We start from the raw sequence: 22,916 nt of genomic DNA, 5'->3' as shown, positions 1-22,916 counted from the left end.
ATTACGGTGATTAAACAGAATGTTATCGCGCGCTGGCTGGCTTTGTATTAATCCTGCCGGGGCTCGTTTCAGTCAATCTATTCTCGAACTTCTCACTGTCGATTTTATCTTCCATCTTCCTGGCCGTTTCACGGCTCGTATTAATAATGGCTGTCGAAAAATGGGAAAACACGACGGCTGGGAATGATCGGCGATCGGTGTGTAAGTACGTGTTCAATGGTTGCGAGATTCTTCGATCGAGGGGGAAAGAAATCGCTGCTTTCAAAGCTTGGAAGAATCCTGTATGACAGACTGTGGTAATCCATTGGATAGAGCTGAATTTTATAATTATATTTCTATTTTTTAGAAAGTGCTGTTCTTTTTAGGTGGCATGTCTTAAATATCTACCATGTTATGAATTTTGAAAAATTGATAATTTCTTTATTTACTGTTTCTTTATAATTTCTTTATTTATTGTTTGTTTGGGTTCATATGAGTAGAATATTTTGGTAAACGAATTCTTTGAAGTTGGAATACTCGATGAGAATGCCACATTCAGAAAGACTGCATGCTATTAAAAACAATTTTGATAGCTATGCAATACAATTTATCTACATATATTTCTAGGCCCTCAAGGTAGTGCATCTTCTTAAGCCACTCGGTTAAATTCTCACAGACCAAGAAGTATAAAAAAATCATGCTTACTTATTAATAATTCTGATAATACGTCATCTTCAAGTACAATTCAGTAAAATTTTGCTTAATCCTAATTGTAAGCACGACAAGAGCATACATTTTTCTCTCGAAAACTGTCTCAATAATAATGAAGGTGGTTCAAGTAAAAAACCTAAAATTTGAATTTATCACTTATTTTGTATTACATCGATTTACATAATACTACAAGTGATAAATTTAATTGTTTAGACTGACATGGGACAAAACGAATGAATTACAGCTGCCTTTTCAGAAAAATGGGTCTTCCTATAAAATTATATTTTTCACTTATTCTGGCTCTGGAAAAGTAAATTTGGTGATATTTTTTAAATCAAGAAAAATTACTCAATACAGAAAATAAAGAATTTTGAAAACTTGTGCCATCATTTTTCAAAGAATTCATCAAGCATAATGTAAGTTCTCGTAAAAAAATTTAGAGATGAAATTTTGTAAAAACAATCAACATAAAGTTATTTACAAATTTCAACCAATAAATACCCCATTCCAGTCTACTGCACAGCGTGCAGTTGAGGATTCGATATTCCTTCAGGGTATGCAAAATTGGATCTCTCTTTTCTTCGAGATTATTTGGAAGGCATGCTCCCCTGAAATTGGTTCTAAGCTTCTTATTCAAATTCTAATTGAGTAGATAGTTTCTTCTTGGGTCTGTGATTATGCCAGATCTTGTATTCCGTCAGCGTATTTGGTATCGGGGTTCCCCTGTCGAGCCTGGATAATTGGTTCAATCTGATTAACGAAATCCTTTGGAGCCAGACCCCCCACGGTACTGAAAATGTTATTCTCGCATAATTCGTACAAATATTTACCGGGAACGGCTTTGCTTAATAGCTTTCTTATATTTGCTGAAATAAATTCGTTATCAGCCACTGGAAGTTGATGGATACTCAATGAGATCGTTAGATATCAAAAACTAGTAAAAACATGATTGTTTTCTACTATATCTGTCTCTAATTATATTTCTTCAATTATTGTCACTTTATGTGAGCTGACATTTACATTAAATATGAAATTAATGAGGTTTTTCGAAAATTCTACTTTGCAATCAATTTTAGCAAATCTTTTACGACAAGCTTTTATGAATATTTTACTTTCTTAATTGTTAACATGTTCTGATTCCTCCCGTTTTTAATACAACTATACTGCAACTAATAGTAGGTGGAAGGTAAGGTAATTATGTTTCCCTTGGAACTGTAAATAAGTACTATAGGCTTTATCATATTATTTTGATCTTTTTGTAATTTATTGACTTTTTCTAATCCACTCATTGCTAATTTATTGAAATCCAAAAGACTAAATAAATAATATTAGTAAATTTTATGTCTTCTTACTTAGCAAAACATAAAAGAACTTTCCTACCACTTTTCCTATTTTCCTTTTCTTTTCTACTAAAATGTAATTACAGATTACCTCGCATGTAATTACAGAACAATATCTTTCAAAGAAAAAATTGCAATAATATCTGTTTAAGAATAGACACAGTCTTTTTTATACAAATTTCCCCGAAAGAGTTTAAAATAAAACGTCTACAGATATTTTGTTGTAATATTTTTGAACGTAATAATCAAAGTACTTAATATCAGTCTAAGAATAGATATAAACTCTTTTTATACAAATTTCCCCGAAAGAGTTTAAAATAAAACGTCTACAGATATTTTGTTGTAATATTTTTGAACGTAATAATTAAAGTATGCAATATCTGTCTAAGAATAGATATAAATTCTTTTCATATTTTCCACGAAAGAGTTTAAAATAAAACATCTACAGACATTTTATTCTAATATTTTTGAATGTTTTGATGGACCGCATATCGATCGCGTTCAGTGAGTTTTCAACGAGTCTTAACTTAGAGTGGGACTCGTGTTCTAACCGAAAAAAAGCATTTCCAAGCTTATTGAGTGGTTTCAACAGCGTGGTTTCATACGCGAACCGAATTGATCGAACGTGCATGGGACTTAACGTTCTATAGAGGAAGCATTCAGCGCAGTTGTAGTACAGTTCTTAACACGGCTTCGACTGTCACGTCGATGATACGTGAGTGGCAATTCTATTCACGCAATTAAGAGGAATATTATATAAAATTCCTAATAAGAACTGATAGAATAAAAAAAGCTCCATAAAATAAACGTAATCAAAGAAACTCTACTTTACGACTGCTCAAAATTTTCGAGTCAGTAAAACATTCTTCTTCATAGATATAATCAGTGATTTTCACCATTTTTAACAAATTGACATTAAGATAGGTTATCGTCTTTGATCGAGCTAGTAATATAAGACTTTTTCACGTTTGGAATGTCTTGCTGCTATTGTATATTAATTTTTGATTAATTAAATCTTGCATAATAGAAATATCAAAATCCCAATGGAACGAGAACTTATTTTAGTTCAATTTTGTATGTTGTAATAATTAATTATTAATTTAATTTAATTTAATTCTTACGATTAATCGTAACATTTTCATTTTAATTTACTTGAGAATTACAGTGAAACTAGTTGGAACGATTGGAAAGTCAATGTAGGTATTTATAACACCTGGGGAAATTAATGAGCACGAAGTGTTAAATGTTTCAAAGGTAGGTAGCAATCAACTAATTACTGTGAACATATCGATGTGCGCCACAAAAAACAGGACGTTTCATTTTTTCATTACGTGTTTGCCGCCTATATAGAAAAATAAAACGTGCTGCTTCTCACAACGCACGTCATTATGATCATTTACATATTTAGTAACAGTTTATATAGCCAGAGAGAATTTACTATTAGTCACATAGTACTGTAGCTGTAAGTCTAAAATCGATAGTTCAGTACTACACAATATCCTAGTCAATCATATCCAGATTAAGGAGGCACACTCAATTTGTAGCTAATGGTCTGGGTTAGTAAGTCGATACAATGTAAATATTATTATAGACAAGAAATATTTAAAACATCTCTACTCGAAACAAGATTAATTATAGAATTATTGATCATATATCATATGGTTGATTTTCTACAAAAGTGACAAATTTCAAAATTGTATCAGTAAAATTATAGATATCTACAATTTAGCAAGAAGAATATCACAATTCAAAATAGAGTAGTCTTAATATTTTTTAATTGTTAACAATGTATTTAAACACTATTTTAATAGAGATTTTTAAAATTCAAAGACTACATAATAACTGAATTACATATAAGACGAATAAACTTTCTCATTGCTAAATTACTGCACATTATAGTTGCAAAGAATACTTTGTTTGAAATTAATACTTTCAATAGTACATACAATACCTATTCTGTGCTTCAGTATAATAGAAGAAATTCATACAACCGTTTATTGTTACCAAAATTCAGAATACGAGAGTGCGAATATTGCTGACAGAATTACTAGTAAAACAGAGTAATAGTCAATGCGTTAAATACTCGACTCTGCAACACTCAAATACTACCATTCATATTAATTTCTCTAACAATTGTGTACCTAAGGACCAAATTAACTCAAGACAATTTTACTTTCAAAATTGAATTATTTACATGTATCACTACATTCCCTTTATTTTATCAGAATAATAGGAACCTATTTAACTAAATAAAAAATGTAACTAATAAAACATTTAATAATATAAAGTTCTTGTATAAGTACAACGCTAAAACGTGCGTAATTACAATTATCTATCGCTTTGCCAAAAAAATTGTAAAAGAGGACTTGAATTAATCTGGTTCTAGGATATAGAATTAGCTAACGTTGCGTTATGTTTACTTTGATGAAATATAAAATTCTTGCTATCAATATATTTCATAAGTACAGTTCGTTTGAATTTTATCTTTGGCAAGAGGAAACGCTGTTACGTTCGACCGCAAAGGAAAGTGAAGCGTTTTAGCCGAGCGCGCGTAATTACATGCGTACCGTGTATTTATCTGAACAAAGGGTAACGAGGGCCGGCGAATTCGAGTGCACTTGATTTCTTTGTCTCGTTTCATGCCGTCTAGACGATCGATCATGCCTACTGCACGCCTCGCTCGTCTCTGCAAGAAGAAACAAGCTGACGGATGCGCGAAAGGAAACTAATCGGTGAAATGTGAGCAGGAAGCCAAATGATTTTCAATTTCGCAGTTAAATTGCTGCAAAGTAATTTGTACTTCTATGTTTAATTTAAATTTACTCGAACGACACGTAAAATACTTGTTAAGTGCACCTGTGATATTAATTATCTCTAGAAGTATTTCATGGGGTAAACTTAAAAATAAATTTTCTAATTCTAGAATATTGAAATATTTAATACTTCAAAATTCAAGTATGCAAAGTTTCAAGTACGAAAGTATTTAGATTTTCAAATATTTGAATTCTGAAATTTTCAAATATATCAAATATTAAGATTTTAAAATATCAGAATTGTTAAATACTCGAAGTTTCATATCTTTAAATATTTAAATGTTAAAGCACTGAGATTCTCAAATATTCAATTTTTAATTTTTTAACATTTTCAAGTTCGTATTTGAATTTCAAAACTTCACATCTTCAAATTTGTGAAAAAGTTAAAGCACTCAGAGTAACCTTAACTTTTATAGATATCATAATTGACAATTGATAACATACTTAACGAGTCCCAGAAGCTGACAAAGCTACATTAACAAATAAGCGCTACTCTTCTCCACAATTCTTTTCATTGCAACACCATTCAATTCAACAAACTCACGCGAATCTCCTTCACACTCAAAGGGCCACAAAAGAAACAGTAGTCCACCGTACTATAGACCCAAAGCAAACCCCATCCTATCATCCAAACACAACCAACCTCCTTTTAGCCAATAAAAAGACGGCTACAAAGTGTACACGTATATAGTTCTACACCGAATCTCAGAAGAAACAAAGGACAGACCTGAGAACACAAACGCACGAAAAGGTGACTTAAACGAGACCGGTGTCGCGTATAGAGAAGAAAGAAAGAAGGCGCGCGAAGAGGAAAGGAAAATAACCGCCAAGGTTCGCCAGGGGCGAGCAAGAAACCAGATGAAAGAAGCAGAAGTTGAGGAAACAGGGCAGGCTCGAGCCAAGTGAGCAAAGTATCAGTTGAAAAGGAGGAACGAGTATGGAGGGCAAGGGGTGTCCCGCGAGGGAGGCGGGAATGATAGCAGAAGGCGGTGAAGGACAGAGGGAAAAAGAAATATCTAAAGGGAGTGAATGGGGAAGAGGAAGAGGGCGCGTGAGAGACTAATAGTGCTGATCCCACCGCAAGCACCGCTGGTTTAAGGCCCGACTAAGTGGCGGATAATGAATATGCTAACGTGTGCCGAGTACGCGAGGAAAGCTTTGCACTTGGTATCGGGTTCAAGCACCTCCCGACTACTATACGTGTGCGGCTCTATACCTCTTTTCGCCTGTGTACCACCGCGGTTTTCACAAGCTTCGAGCTAAGACTGCCAACCGGCAACGAGACCGACGACGACAGCCTAGAGAGCCATGCCATCGAATCCAATTCTCGCACTGACACTCGATTAGAGTCGAATAATAGAACCGAGCAGGCTCGTTATAGCGCGTTCATCCTTCGAGTGACTTAAAAACAATCGGGGGAGTCGCTCGTGGGATGCTCGTGGGACTCCTTGTCTTATAACAGGGGTGGCTAAACTGCAATGTTCTGGTACGTTTACTCATATGAGAAATTTTAGAAACATTCTATTGAGGCGTGGCTGCCATGAACAATAAAATTATACAATATGGTTATATCTGGATGCAACAAGCTTAGTCTACTTGTAGCTCATGAACTGTCCTGAGAATATGAAGGGTCCTGAATGTCAGTTTCTTTCAGTGTTGCAATCTTTAACAGTTGTTCAAATGTTTACAATTTAAATGTGAACAATTTATTTCAGTGTTTTAAATTATGCCCTCATGTAGATGTTGAACAAATTGTACCAAAATTGGTTACTGTAAAAGAGATGAAAATTGATGATATCATGTATTAAGATTGTACATTTAAAGTAGCTTTTTAACATTAAACTATTTATATTAATACACTATTATATAATTTCCATAATGTTCTTAGTCTTACTACATTTTCTTGACTATCTATCCAGTTACGTACTTAGCATCTGTGACCAGTCAGTATGACTGTCAGCGATATAGGGGTGATGTGTCCACTGGGAACTTAACGTGTCACCTGAATTTAGGCGACATGACGTTCAACATGTTAGGCACTTACTGCAGCTCCTAGGTTCTCGCTGTCAGTATTGAAACTAATTCAAATAAAATTGTACATACTAAATCTATTTTGTTAAAAGATACTTGTTTACATACTAATAGTATAAATACTTTTTTAGTTACTAATAGTACACATATGCATTCTCTATCACGATAACATAACAATTAATATTAATGACTTTCCTTCTATTCGAAAAATACAAAAATATATATGATTATCTAGTTGAGGAAAGAATTAATTTTTTAGTATATCATTTACGTCTACTATAAAAAATTTAGTTTCAGCCATAAAAATGATCAAATGAATTGTTTCCAAATTTTTCACAAAAGACCTACTTTCGAGCGAAAATGTTAAAAAATATATAGATAATAAAATTCCATTACTATTTAATCCAACCAAGTAGATAATATTATACTCCAAGATTATTATATTTGTAAACAAATGAATATTTTAAATGCATAGTTTCATATCGCCTATAAGTATAGTAAAATAACTTGATAAATAGATATTGACAAAACATTAGGTTTCAGGTACACAGAACATCAGTTTTCGTCCACTTTTTTCATCGATACCAACAGAATACAATGGCGCATCATAAGAAAGAAAGGTATTCTTCCACATTGGAGAAATATTCCAGAAAATTTTGGTAGAAACGAGTGTTGGTGCGCTGACAAAGTGGTAGGACCAGTAAGATGGCCCGAAGGGAGACCACGAACGTCTCGGTGACCGATTCTGTTTGAGAGGCAACCCTTGCCATGGGGTGTCATCGGGGTTAAAGTAAACACGGGGTGAAGCTTTCGGGGTAGTATATAGTTGAAACGTATCGTTCCGGTATGACCACGCGTACTATACAAACAGGGGAAGCTTCTAATATTACCAGCCACTGTGTGCACATGCAGGCTGTTCCAAGGGGAGCGTAACAATTTGCCACTCAGCAATGTTAGAACTTTAAAACGAGATGCAGAATAATAGGAAATAGTACTAGAATTATGGAATAATTATTGGTAATTGTAATTGTAATTTTGTTTAATTATTAGCTTTCGACTAACATTTGAGATTTAGAAGACCTGATCCTGGTCCAAATTGAAACAGACTGCATACAAGAGATGTTCAATACAAGTTCTACACATAGTACAGCTTCCTCTTTTATACATGTTTTCACAGACTACAAAACCATGTAAACTGTGTTACTATTATATCCTATTTATAATGTCGAACTTTTTTAGTAATTCTCATTGAAAACCAACAACCACCTCCATAATCATCATTAGACAATTTCCTAGCATTGAGCATTCACGATCTATGCTATGGTTTCAAGTGTCCGAGTTTGAACTGTCTAACTGTAAAAAAGTGCAAACAGGGTAAAACTAATTATAGAATCATGTCAGCTGAGTGTCACTATTGAATCCTATGTACAGAATCAAATAATTATTTTAATTCTTTTTACTCAAAAGTAATAACCAGTTCAACAATCCTTATTAAAAGTCTTCCAAAGATCAAGGGTCTACCACTTCAGCAATCACGTCAAGTGCTGGACTTTCAGTCGTTCAAGCAGTGGAGTCTGCAAAATTTGATTGTAGAACTACTTATGCTGAACTAAATCCTACCTACAGAATCAAACAATTTTTTAAATCCTTATTACCAAAAACTAATAAGCAATTCAAGAATCCCCATTAAAAATCTCGCAAAGATCAAGGGTCTACCACTTAAAAGTAATCACTTCAAATGCTCAACTTTCAACTGCCCAAGTGACAAAGCCTACATTTACATAATTATAGAGGCACATAAGCCGAACTAGATCATATCCACAGAATCAAACTCTTTCAATCCTTCTCATTAAGAACCAACAATCCTCCAAGAGAAAGTATTAGCTACAATTCTAGTAGATCCATTTTTCCAACTACCTTCCATCAACGTCCACCGCCCAAGCCATCGCTCCAATTCTCCAAACTTCAACTCTCCAAGTGCTAAACACCACACCAATGTCACGACCAGTGGCGTACGTTCGGGGTACCTTATGATTTCGAAAGAGATACTGGTGCGTTCGCGCGACACGGCCTGGCATCCACGGGTCACCTCACAACGACATTAGACACGGCTGTTGGTTCGTTGACGAGGCAACAAATTTCCCGGGCAATTCACCACGGGTGCAGCGAAGGCAGAGGAGGGGGTGGCCAGGGTGTGCACGGAGGCAGGGCAGAAAGAGGTGAGGCGGGCAACGCTTGCACGGGAGGCAGAGACGGCGAGAAAGGGGGAGAGAGAAAGCGGGCGCGAGGCTCGTCGTTCGTCGCGGTGGAAATCTCGAAACGAGGCAGCGGTTGCCTGACCTGACAGTACCTAACAGCCGACAGGGCCGTACATTTTCCGTGCAGTGGAAACTCCGCGCGCGAAATTGAGAGGGCTCGCCGAGGGAGCCATTCGGAGTTCACTAACCGTGGAAATGGCACGAGCACTCGATGCAACGTTGCGACGCGACGCCAGCGAGCGCGGGAAAAGGGACGAGAGGAGGCCTTTCGGAGATGCATCTCCTCTTGACTGCACTTCATTCTTCCCTCTTTCGAAATACATTCTCTGCCAGGGACCGTCCGTTTTGCGTCCCCGAGTGCCAGCACTTTTTCCTTGCTCGCTGTTCACTCGCTACCTTCCGGCCATCCAGGCTCTGCTAATCTCTGCCCCGCGGGCGCTGGGATTGCGTGATGGAGAACGTCAATCTAAGTCTTATGATAAGGCTGTGTTTGCGTTGCAATTGTCTGCATGCTTGTGTCCTGGGAATTTTGGAGATGGATGGATGTGAGGCAAGCGGAATGAGTTAAAAATGTAATTTGAGGGAGATAAAGGTGATCTGTGTGGTTGGTGAGTTTGGGGAAAATAGGTATCTCCTCTTGATTTTATGAGAAATATACTGCGCTCCGCTGACAAGAGCTCCGGGACCAATAGATTTGCATTGCTGCTAGGGTTCTTTCTCTCAGCGGAGCACTATACTTGTCTGTAGTACCTTGTGAAACACTGATGGAAAAGCATAGAATATACATATTTCAAATGAATGTGGGTACATAAGATACTAATTGAGAATTCCGTAGTATAATAAATGATCTTTAACTCTTTGTGCAACATAGAATTGAGCAAGAAGCTCTCGCAGTGAAGCTCTGAAATATAAAAGCCTCTAGAGGAGATTGTTGATCCACTATCTAAGAGAAGTCACTACCCTAATGACGTTTAGTCCCAAAATATTGATTACTTATGTAGGAAAACTATTACAGTAGCACTTGGTCACTAAAAATTTTCAAAAGGGAAGTCACTATATTGCTGATATGAAAAAATGTGTTAGGACAAACTGCTTCGATTCAAAGTTAAGAATATTATCATCCATGTTTTTCCACCATACCAGAAAATATGAAGGAAAGAATTTTATACGCTTGCAATACCATTCCTTCGGTAATGATTGACTGTACAAGCAAAAGTTTTCCCGCGCTAGAAAATGTTTCGAAACCAATGGACATCATGTTTGATATTTATTATAAAAGTAAATTTAAAACAATACAATTTGTTACTGACAGAAAACCAAAAATGTAGAAGTTTTCAATCGCCTTTAAAACAGTTCAATTTTTTTCATTCAAAATCATTTAAAGGTTACAGTGTCACACTTCGCTGAATTCGTCTCGATGTGAACTCTAAAGCTGCATCATAAAAATACAAAAAAATACAAAACTCGAAAAAGCTGACCTTGAGAGAAAAAACATGGATCATAATATTCTTAGCTTCGAACTAAACAAAGTCCTGACACATTTCCTTTTTAGCAAAAATGACAAAGACATTACAATGAGCAATATAAAAGAAACACCTCGTATACCTAGGTACCTCGGGCACACGAAATCATTTTGACGTCAAGTACCCAGTTGTAAGCTCTTCCAAATTTGCATACGCGACCGCGACCCGATGAAAATCAATGCTGCCGAAATCGACTCGGCTCGCGGAATGCTTCGAAATGAACTGGCTCGTATTTTACGAAGATTAGGAGGCACGAAAAGACGCGCGTCGAGGGGTAGAGACCAGGCGTAATTAAACGCGTTCTGAGCTAACAACTCACGGCCCCAGATATGGTGCAATCGTGGTTTCCTAGCGCTCGGTTGCCAGTGTCTCTGAGCTCTCGCATATAAAACACAAGTGTCGTGGCGAGGGGGCTTGCGCGTGCTCTTGCCGCGAAGATAACGAACAGTCTGTATTCTCGTTAGCAGCCATGGCAGCCGTTAAGATAACAACGAGACACGACACTCACCGCGAGGCCCTCGGCACGGAAAGAAGATTTAAAGTCGTCTTAGGATAGTAGAGCTTTCATAAATTAGTACCTAGAGCGAAGAAGCCACCATCGACGCGGATTGCGTGGGACGCGGCGCGGCCGTTATTTCGTTCTTCCTTCTCCCACCGTTTTGCCAACCCCTGCGAAACGTAACCTCGGGGCCTTCGACGCGAATTAAATTCATCGAGGAACGACCAGAACCAACGCCTTTTAGAGGGTAATTAACGTCGCAGTAACTGGTTTAAAGTTCATTAAATTTTATAATGTTAGCGGAATGCGGTGTCCGACATGAGCGACACGGAACGTGATATCCCGATAGGAAGGTTGTAATTTGTAATCGTGATAAAAATCGCGGGGTCTGTCGAACACGTCGGTGCTCTTCTGCTTTGTAATTTCGATAAGGAGAAGTCTTTATCTTCTGTCTGTGAATTTTGTAACGAGTGAAGTTTCTTTTTTTCCTTTTGCGTTTTAACACTCCCTTTACGAAGGGAGTTGTTTTGACGCTTTTCGAATTTTATGAGGGAAATTACGTAAACTGTTTACAATTTTTTTTTTCTGACACTTAACTGAGTTTTATCCATTCAACGAGACAAACATGTATCCAAATTCATTTTGTCTAAAACCTTGTAGTTTTTAAATTCTCTGTGTAGTACACACAATATTAAAATAAGCATTGATGCTAGTAGATTGGCTTCACTCACTAAAGCATTACTGCAGTAATAAATCGAAATGTAACAAAAGAGTTAATTCTTCAAGAAAGTAACCGACAAAAGTGAAATAATGATACTTTGGTGGTACTTTGAGAACCCAATACCTCACATTTGATAGAAGAGACCTTGCAACACTCTTTCTCCATGAATACATAAAATCTATGGAACCTCGATTGAAAACGTATGACCTGTTAGAAATTTCTTTCATTTAGAATTACTGCTGTGTCATCGAACTTCATGACTCATGATTCGGTGTCATCGAACTTCATTTGAACTATTTTACCGAAATAGTCTACCGAAAATAATTAACTTTGCCATGAGAAGAATGCTCCAAGCTCAGATTTCGCGTAAAACTATTTTTCTTTAATCTTCGATCACCTTCTCTCATTTTCACAGATCTTTCCCATTTTAATCGAGGTCTTACTCTCTATAGATTACGTATGCACATTATACCCCCATAAGGAAGTTGTAATAAATCGAGAAGAAAATGTCTATTTGCAAAATTACATAAGTAGAGTATCATAAAGCATATGTTATTCTAGATTTATTAAAAAATCTACTATTTAAAACTAAACCTGGTGCTAAATCATCCATGAGATGAGGTTTAGGATTAGATTAGAAGATGCTTTATACATATGTATAAATGATATTTGAAAAATTTACTTCCTTGGGAGAATACAATATAGATATATATTTAAAATGACTTCAGAAAAATGAATATTCCTTATCTACTCTAAATTCGTTATACGCACTGAGTGGCGAGTTTATAGTGAGTGAATACTGCTAAATGGAAACAGACTGCATTTTTACCACGTTTGTGAAATGGCAAGACTTATACACTATTAAAAATTGGCAATTTATTTATTATTATTTGCCTGAAGATATTTATTAGAAAAAGTTTATCAAAAGAATTTTACTCAAGTCTACATGTATAAATGATGACGAAGCTAAAGTCACAACGGAGGGAACGTTTAGTGTTCATAGGTGGGCATTTGATAAGCCCGCATGTTGCTTCACAAATGAATTTTTAAGTGAGATGAAGTGCGAACGTCTGAATTGACATATGAGGACATTCAATTGTAAACCCTTATTTCTTCTCAGGCCATATAACATTAATAAAATACCTGTATCTATTAGTTAATACACGATGTGAATTTTGTAACCTTTAAATTTAAAGTTTGACTTCAAAAAATAGAAAGGAAAAATAAGTGAATATTACTTTGTCAATTATAGCTTAAAGAAACTTTACTTGCTGGAATATTACTGTTTTATTTTTTTTTTTTTTTTTTGTAATAAATAAATGGAAAATAGTGTAGAGTATTCAAGAAATAAAATAAATGATATCAAAAATTTGAATTAGTTGAAAGAGTATCTACTTATATGTACAGTAAAGTAGAAAATAAAAGAACAAAAAAGTAGTCTAAAAACCATGACTCAAAACAATGATACATTAAATATATTCACAAAAACTGACGCATGATCGTAATCATAATAAAATTAATAGCACAATAAAAATTAAATTTGAAAATATAGAGGATGACCAAAAAGCCATTGAATACATAATCACCTAAGATCCTAAGATTAAAATAACGATAATATCAAATACTGTCAAAAGAATCTCAAAGTCACTTAACATACAAACTTTGTCTAATTAAAGAAAAAGAAACTAATTCAAGTTACTAAACAATTAACCAAGGTGCATATTTCCCCTCATTTCGCTCGAAACTCACAGTCAACAGAACCCAATCGACTCTCTGCCCACCCCCTAGCTAACCACCAGCAAATCTCAAGGAGAAACTCATCCATACTTCACGTCTCCAACCCAGTGTCACCCTTAATGAGAGAAGGCCGAGGTGCAGTATGGGAAACTATGCGACTTCCTGTTCATGAATGGCCGTTGCGTCAACGGTCCCGTGTGTCCAGATCCACGAGTCGAATCGGGCGCACAGGCTCGTGGTTGACTGCTAATTTAGTAGGTGCGGGGGAGAGCTCACGCAGCCACGGTGACTAGACAACAAATCCACTGTGCTACGATCACACGAATGGAATGTAGTATACACGCACGAACACACACGCACGTATACTTGGCCATGGATGCAGCGATGCTGGCAGACACACGGTGTACCACCGCGCGAGCATGAATACTCTTGGACGTGCTTTCTCGCGCCAGGAGATCGTTATCCCCAGTGGTGGTTCCTGGCCCTAGACAATCCTACATAAATCGAATGTCTCGAGGCTGGAGGGGCAAGACCGTGCTCGGCTGGTAGCCACTTTGTAACAGGACCGGGAAACAGATGGAATTAATAGTAATAACGGCCGTAATAACTGGACACCATTTACTCCGCGAAAGGTGGATGTAAATTTCCATGACGATCAAGCGATCGCCTGGATAATGGGGAGACCATTGTCCTGACCTGGAATCTTCTTCCTGGGGACATGATGCAGGTGAAAGTATGTAATGCCAACTCGAATAAAGCTGAAGTTCTTTTTAGCGTTGTCATTGTATGGAGAAGTAAGTGTTGAAGAAAATGCGAAAGATTCTGGGATGACTTTGAGAGAGATTATGAGAAATGTTCCTTGTAGGGAATTGGGTAATGGAAATTTTTGTCTCATGGTTTGATTTGGAAGAGTAGAGTACAAGTGACTGATTATGGTTAGGATTTTTATTTTGGGTTGCAGTTACACGAGATATACTGTACCATTGTCTGTACCACTTTACTTTATTTCTCTAGGGTGAGGTAATATCTGATCTTTAAATTTTTAAATATTTTTAAATAAATTGTTAAATTTTTAATTTAAATACAATTTTAAAAATTATAGTTCAAATATTCAAGTTTCCAAATCGTAAATTAAAATATTCCAAATTTTTAATATACCAATATTCAAACATTCAAATTTGTTACCAATACTAAGGCATTAAAATTTTTTGATATTCAAATATTTAGTATAATACAGGAGGACATCGATTAAGATTTAAATAGCGAAATAATGGTAGTTTGCTAAAGAAAATAAAACTAGCTATTAAATAAATGCTTCAATGGTATATACTGTGGATAATCGAGGTTCTATTGAAATCCCACTCTCAAATATTCCAATATTCATATTTCGAAATACATACTTGGCCTACTTAAGTTTTCAAGTCCTTTAGTATTTAACATTTCAAATCTTTTTAATTTTCAAATTTTCAGCCACTTTTTTCGTTTCAGATTTTAATGTTTAGTACACGCATATTTCTTTCAATCAGTTTTATATATGAATTTAGGAACATAACTATAATTGGATATTTCTATAATTATGTACTAGAATCCAGCCATAAATGAGGAGAAAAATATGAGATGGCAGTAGCACTAGAAAGTGCGTAGTGACTAACGTATCTACATACATAAGGCGACTCTAAATAATTAGTTATTGTTTCTCAAAACAAGAAAACCTTTAAAATAGATATACGTTGAACAATCCTACTCCTTAAATATAATTTTTGGAACTTTCTTTTCGTTAGAAGATACAGTCAACCCTTCTGTAACTCTATTAATTCGTACCGCGTTATAAGAAACTCAGAATTAGTAAATCAAAATAATTCGTACCGTGTTAAATGGAAAAGAGGGGAATTCCCCATTAATTTCAACCGTAAAAATGTACATATTACAAAGACATCGTGTTTTAAGGCTACCGTGTTATATGAAAACTGCGTTTTAAGAGTACCGCGTTATAGGAGTATATACTTTCTAATTAGCCTCTTTTCAGAAATAAACTTATTTATATTGAAAAAAGTGGTATTTTTCATTATAAATTTCGTTAAAAAGATCATTAAAAAAGTTCATAAAAAAATTTCATCATTAATTTAAGGATGAAAAATGATAAAACATATTCACCCTGTACGCTAAACAATCGTGCAAAGAGCATGCAATCAATCCCGACGAGTGATTTCTAATTAATAGATCACTGAGAACACGCTGTATTCTAAATTAGCACTGATTAACGTCTGTCAGAGAGTACTTACGTTTACAAGCCCTACGATGCGTGATCGGCCTCGCTGGATCTCTGTAGTAACCTTCCTTACAATAATGACAGTGCCTTCCTGCCGTAGAATGCCGACACTGCAGACAAACGCCTCCGCTGACACGACCCGACAGCTTGTACAGTTCCATGTCGAATCTGCACTTTCTCGCGTGAAGATTGCAGTTGCATACTGAAATAGATACACGATGCTATTAATTCCATCAATCAGTTTCACTTCGTTCTTTATTCGTACAGGTAATGTGCAAACAATATTTTAAATTGCTATGATTCAATCTTATTGTCAACTTTCGCTTATTGTTTAGAATGAAGATTTTAACGTGGAGAATGTTTTATGAACTATTAATTAATATTGACTGGACACTAAATCTTATGATTAGAATTATACAGAATTTTGTGGAGCCAATAAGCTTTGCTTTAATGTGTATTACTCTGATATCGTTAATTAGACAAAAATGAACTGGAATTTCTGCTTAGCCTTTTTTTTCGTTTAAGGAAATGCCTGTGTTAGTACATACCTTAATTTAAAAAAATATATAATTCAAAAACTCTAACATTCATAACACGTATTGTCTATGTTTATGCAACTTTCTCATTCAAGTTATTCGTCTGCTTTTTTATTTACAGCTATCTCTATCAGATTTCCTCGATAAAAAAAATAAAGTGGTTATTCCATATTTCTACCCTCTTTTCCATACATACGTAAACGAATATAAAAATACGCACAAAAGTATCTGATGGGACGAAAAGTGGTCCATAGCGAGATTATATTATAGATACGCAAAACAAAAACATACAGAATATACTCAACGTGAAATACTTTTTCGAACCTCTTTCAAGACATTAAAACCTCTTCAAGAATGCATTAGTAGCAGACTAATAAAAATTGGACTGATCCTGAATTTATATTACTGAATATGTATTCGTATAAGGACACTTTGAAATCAAAGCCAAAATATTCAACAATTATTCATACTTTTATTTAAATAACTTTGCAATTATTATTAGAATATGTTATTCGAATAAATATTAATAGCTTACTCAAATATGTAAACAGAGAAAATAATTTGTCCCAAATAATGAATAATGATCATCAAATTAATATTACTTTAAAAAATATCACTTTAAAGTTTTATTTTAAATATTTACAATATTGTGCATGAACACACTGTGGTTATAACATTGTATACATATTTTTTGAAGAAAAGCTACTTGTACAATTCCATGCAACTATTGGGATAGTACATATCATAAAAACATAAAAAAATATAAATTTTCGGAACACCATGTGCACGTCAAATATGCTAAATTTTCGTCACGTTCACTAATTTTACGTAATTTTTGAAAACAAACTTGACTTATATTTTTGAAAGCCGATATGAAACTATTTTCTACGTGCTCCAAAGTGTTAAATGATTAAAAATTATTAAATGAGTTTCTTATATTGTGAATGAAAATTAGAATCATACTAACATAAAATATTATTAAATTTTATGAAACAACATAATGGAAGTTCAAACGAAAAAGCGAAAGTTATTAGGAAAGTCATTTAGCCAGAAATAAAGTAAAAATGCTAGTTATCTTTTTCTTTCTCTCAATCTTATTCTAAACACAATTTCTACACCCGTAAGCTCTCCTAATTAGACATTCAAAAACAAAAACGTAATACTGAAAATTACAGGTTTATGTGATTTACCAGCTAAAAGAATATGGAATCCTTAAATATTGAAATAAATGAATTCTGCTGAAATAAATGAATTTCGTTAATTTCTGCTCAAATAAATAAGATCCTATTATCCAGCCACTTTTGTCTCCCTATTAGTTTGGACACGGGAGTCTCTACAGTAATGTCCAACCCCGACTATAATCAACCAGACCGATATTCCTTCCGTTAATCAACTTTCTATCTCCGCGCACCAGCTTCCTAGAGCACTTTAATTCCAATCTTCCTTTCGTTCGCATTATCCTATCCTGCGTACAATTAACGACCCATTCGAGCATTCTCGCCGTATCCTTATCACGCTTCGAATTACGAGTGAACTCGTTAATCGAGAAGACAAAACACAGGCGCGCCACGGTTCCCTCTACGAAGCTAGACGGTCTTTCCCGCGGCCTCATTGCTTCCGCTTCGCCACCAGCCTTGTCTCTCCTTCTTTCCCCGATTTACCCCAAGAAACTCGCAGCGGCGTTGTGTGGAGCGCGGCCGTCCATTGAATTCTCGAGAACCGAAGGAGAAGTATCTCGAGAAGAATCGTGCCGTAACTTGCTCTACTCGAGCACGCTGCTCCGACGTTGTTCTTCGTGACTTCTTGAAAATAACGGAATAATTGAAAGGCACCGAGTGGGAGGGATCGAAAATCATCGGGGAAGGTTGCAATTTTAACGACCCCTCTCGATCGGGCTCGTATACAATCACTCGACCCAATAAACCGTGCGTCGAAGAGAGTCGAGCGTGCCTTATTTTCCGCATTCAGATGAGCCACTGATGATTCTTGCTTATAAGGGGAAAAGTCTGACGTGCACTGGTCACCTAGATCGTGCCGCGTCAATTGACCTTTTATTGTTTAGTAGACGCGAGACTTGTGCTAGGGGTGTTCGCGAGACTCCAGCGTTGTGTATTTTACAGTGCAGGGTGCTTCAGAAATACATGACAATACTTCAGAAGCTGAATTTAGGAACTAAAATGAGCAAAATATGTAAAATAAGCATATGAATGTATGTTTATGTACCTTACTACTCGAGTTATGGATGATTAAAGGAAATGTTCGAAATGTCCACCGCGTGTCTCAACACGCGCTACTATATGTCTTACAATTAGCATCAAGTTTCGCTCTGGTTCGAAAATATCAGGTGTTCCTTCGAGTAATGTGAAATCGATTTTATATCCTTTTTTGCAGTTCATGCACATTATTCACTTACATTGGATACTCAATAAATTTTAAATGGCCTCAAAGGTAAGTCTGATGGGTGATGGACACTTTCGAACATTTTTGTTAATCATTCATAACTAGAAAAGTAAAGTATGTATGAGATACGTTCATATAACATTCTTTACTTATTTTAGTGTATAGATTCAACTTCTGATATATTGACACGTATTTCTGAAACAGGCTGTATGTCATTATGCTAAACTAGAACTTTGGTTGATCATATGAAAATATTGAGAGTTAGAATCGTGTCATTCTGAAATTAGGAACATTGGCATTTAAATTTGATTTTTATACTGTTTAATATTTTCATTTTTCAAGTCTCAAAATAATAAAAATTTGTTTTTTAATTGAGTAATTTAATGATATACGGAAACATATAAAATTAGTGACTCTTATGAACCTAATCCTTTATTTATTGTTCAAGTCTAATCAGCATCTTGATAGACAGAATGTTCGCAGCAAACTTTGATTTCACGATTGCAAGTCCCACAAAGTCAATAATGACTACCTAAGATACAACCTCTGAATCATTATTTTTCATCCAACTTATTCAGTTTTCCTCTAAAACGTTCCTAACTCACATTACAAATAAATTAAAAAAATCAATCTTTATTAATCCCACTTATTCTCACTACTTTGTACACTTTTATGATGAAGTTTCTCTCCTTAGATAAAAGAAAGATATAAAGGGAACATTTACAATTTTTTCTGAGGACAATTTATACAAGATCAATATGGCAGTTTCTTAACAATTTCAGTCTTGTTAAAAAACTGGAAAGTGAAATTAACAGCACTGATCGATTCAGTATGTTTATACGTACACATACCAATACTATACAAATTTAATTTTAATAAGCTGATAGAACTAATCCTGCACAAATTACCCTCAAAAAAGAAAAGAAGGTCGAAACAAGAACATGTTCCGTCTATATCTTTCTTCTATGTTTTTCTCAGTTAGATAATTGTCTGAAAACATTGTAGATCTAACCGACTTCAATTGTCTCCGATCGAACACGACTTCTATCCAACGACGACCAACGTTTTCATAAATAATACATGAAATTCTACTCGGTTGTAGTGGCCCAAGAAGGAAATCGAGTTCGAAAAAAGTTGCAACAAAGACGCAGGGGCCAAAGGGGTATCCTGATCGTTGCAGCCCGAGAGCTTGTAAATCTTTTCCTCCAGGGTGCACGATAAATCTTAACGAGGCTGAAAGCGTAGAGGGCCTTCTCGAAGGGCGCAGGAAAATCCAGAAGAGGTAGAGCATCGATTACAGGACGGTTAATCGCTAATTACAGCGATTGCCTCTACGAAAACAACCCGAGGCCCAAGCGTGGCCAGCCACGGCTTAATAACAGGAATCGATCAAGAAATTTCAGACGGTGGCTGAACAAGGTTATTAACTATCGAGAGGCTATACGATCGATCTGACACGCTATATTCCGCTCGCGTTCGACAGCTACTCCGCGTCGAATCCCCTGTGTCTCGCGAGTAATGGGATCGTTTGTGTAAACCTTTGGATTTCAATTCTTCGTTGGACGTTGAACAGTCCGCCAAGTTGAAGAGTGTTACGAAGAAATAGGCAAGGGTGGTATCAATGCACTTTAATTTCACTGTAATTCCACTATTTACTAAAATCAAGGACGCCGTGTGGTTAATTGTTCATGATTTGAACTACCTTGAAATATGTTGACCAGACCAATGTACTGAGTAAGTTTATCTTTCAGATATATGGTGTTCTATTTTAACCTGTTACTGCAACCCTCGTAAAGTACTTGCTGTACGAGGAAATGGTTAAGGTGGGGTTGAACAGTTTTTAAGGGAACATCTATATTTTTCAATATATGTATCTTGCAACGCGTTGTGATAATTAAATTTTGAAAAATAAATGCATTGATAATCGTCACTTCACTTGCACATGGCGGGACAGTGATTATGGTACAATTCATCAGGAATGTGATTTTACAGGAGAAAATAAATGAAAAGTTGGTATTACATTCCTGCGTTTGGAACATCATTTTAAAGAAAATCGATTTTGATAATTGGTCAGATATGCAAGCAATTAACCGAATGAGTAATATTATACAGCAATGTCCTTTATATGATCCTGGAAGATTGAATAGGATTGATCAGCTATGCTCCAAAGATTAGATTAGACATAGACAAAGATGTCTTCCTTCTTTAACACCATTTATATCACCAATGATGATTATATTTAAATTCCTCAAAAAACAGAAGCTCTATTTGTAATCTCATTTTATTGTCTAATTACTAACTTTACCACCTGTTCCATGTACAATATCTTTATATGTATATTTCAAATTTCATATATGTCTAATATGCTTATCTACATTTATGTAAATCTTTGCTAATAATCCCATAAGGGGTTTCAACATAATAAAAAAGAACTAAATGAGTAGGTTTGAATATCCTGTTATTCTATTATCGGTTGCCTGTCCAAATTCATGAATGTTCATCAAATCTCACACCTTTTACTGTTTACTCATAATAGCACGTCAAACAAGCCTAAAAGATGTTGAAACAAAAGATTGTGGAATAATTTCAAGAACAATTTGAATAAATAAGAAACGTAGGTATGAATCTATAATAAATAAATCCTACAAATTTTTATAATTAAAATCATCAATTTAAATTCCCCAAAATCTCTTTCATGGGACACGTATTCCAACATTATTTTGAGACAACATTTCTCTCATTTCAGGAGCCTGCAGAATACAATAAAAACTGGTCTCGTGTAATTCAAGGGTTGCCAGCAGTAAATCAAAACGATCGACCCGTTTCTGATCAACGCTGCAGAAATTGGGCTTCAGCTTCGTAAATACGCACTCGACTACCAGCCCCGTTCGCAGATGCTCCCCCTCTTTCCCCACGCTTTTTAGTTACAATCTTCCTCGTATCTCGATAATCAAGCGGATCGACGTTACCAGATGCGCGATAATTATTGTATCGAAACGATAATTTCATTACGAAATTGCAGTGAGGTAATATGTAGGATGGAGTGCAACACGAACTTGCTACGGAGGAATCAGGCGTACACGTGACTTTAATCACGGCGAAATTATAAAACGCCTTACCGTTGGTTAACACATTCGAGGCTGGTTAAACTGCTCTCTTGTTTTTGCTCGCCCGATCGTTTCCTTTCGTCTTTCTTGTACGTTTTTTAAGCTGTTCGCCGCTACCCTTGTAATCCATATTTTTATGCAATGAAACTTTACACTAGAATGAGCATTATGTATACATCATGACTACAAGAGCTGTCGAAATGATTGATACAATTACACCTTGTACATGTTTCATTCTTTTCAAATGTTACTTCCTTTCAGTTAATGCTGAATGAAATTGAACGAATATATGTATCAACAAATAGACCATGTTTCTGGAAACGTATGTAATTTTTTGAAAACTTGTAATTTTGGTACACTGGTGGACATTAATAACTTTTATGCTATGTAATATATTTTACTTTATACTGGTAAAATTCATTTATTCTGGGACGTCTCCACCCTTCGTAGAACATAAATACTCCATAATTTCATTTTTTAATATTACTGTGCCTTTTCATTTCGTTTATTTTTCAAGTTTCTTTTTTCCAGTATTGTAAAATAACTTCCACGAATATTGAAAAGTAATAGTATATACTTCACTGCTGCGCTCCAAATTTGGAACATTAGCAAAACTAGCAACAAAAATGGTTGTTACACTGTTTATATTACTATAATGTAACTTACTGCTATATTGTTATAATTCTATACAATAATAGAAAATCTCATTAAGTTCTTAAAAGACAAGCCAAATTAATGTTCAAAGTAGTCTAAAATAATTTAATCGCTAATAACAAGAAGTTGATGGGACTTGAAGACAAGGAAAAAAGCCCTTACAAATGTTTGTAACACAAATTGTATCATTGATTTAACCACAATTTTGTAACACTGAATTTTTAAAAGAAAAAATATTAAAGATCAAATTTACTCAAACAAGTTTACAACAGAAACAGTTTAAATCACAGCCAATATAAAATATGAAAACTCACTATATCGTAGTATATATTAAATTC

General features: G+C 35.2%; 1 protein-coding gene across 1 annotated transcript in view; it reads right to left on the bottom strand.

The window, feature by feature from the left end:
* LOC143180389 (netrin-1) overlaps positions 1 to 22,916 on the bottom strand; it is a 260,615-nt gene that overhangs the window by 93,309 nt on the left and 144,390 nt on the right. Inside the window, exon 2 of the mRNA XM_076380084.1 lies at positions 15,895 to 16,083. Coding sequence (XP_076236199.1) covers positions 15,895 to 16,083 — 189 coding nt within the window. The remainder of the gene's footprint in view (positions 1 to 15,894; positions 16,084 to 22,916) is intronic.

Source organism: Calliopsis andreniformis, chromosome 6 (assembly GCF_051401765.1).
Source record: "Calliopsis andreniformis isolate RMS-2024a chromosome 6, iyCalAndr_principal, whole genome shotgun sequence".
Taxonomy (NCBI): domain Eukaryota; kingdom Metazoa; phylum Arthropoda; class Insecta; order Hymenoptera; family Andrenidae; genus Calliopsis; species Calliopsis andreniformis.
The sequence above is the reverse complement of the archived record's forward strand: the minus strand, read 5'-3'. Positions and strand labels throughout refer to the sequence as shown.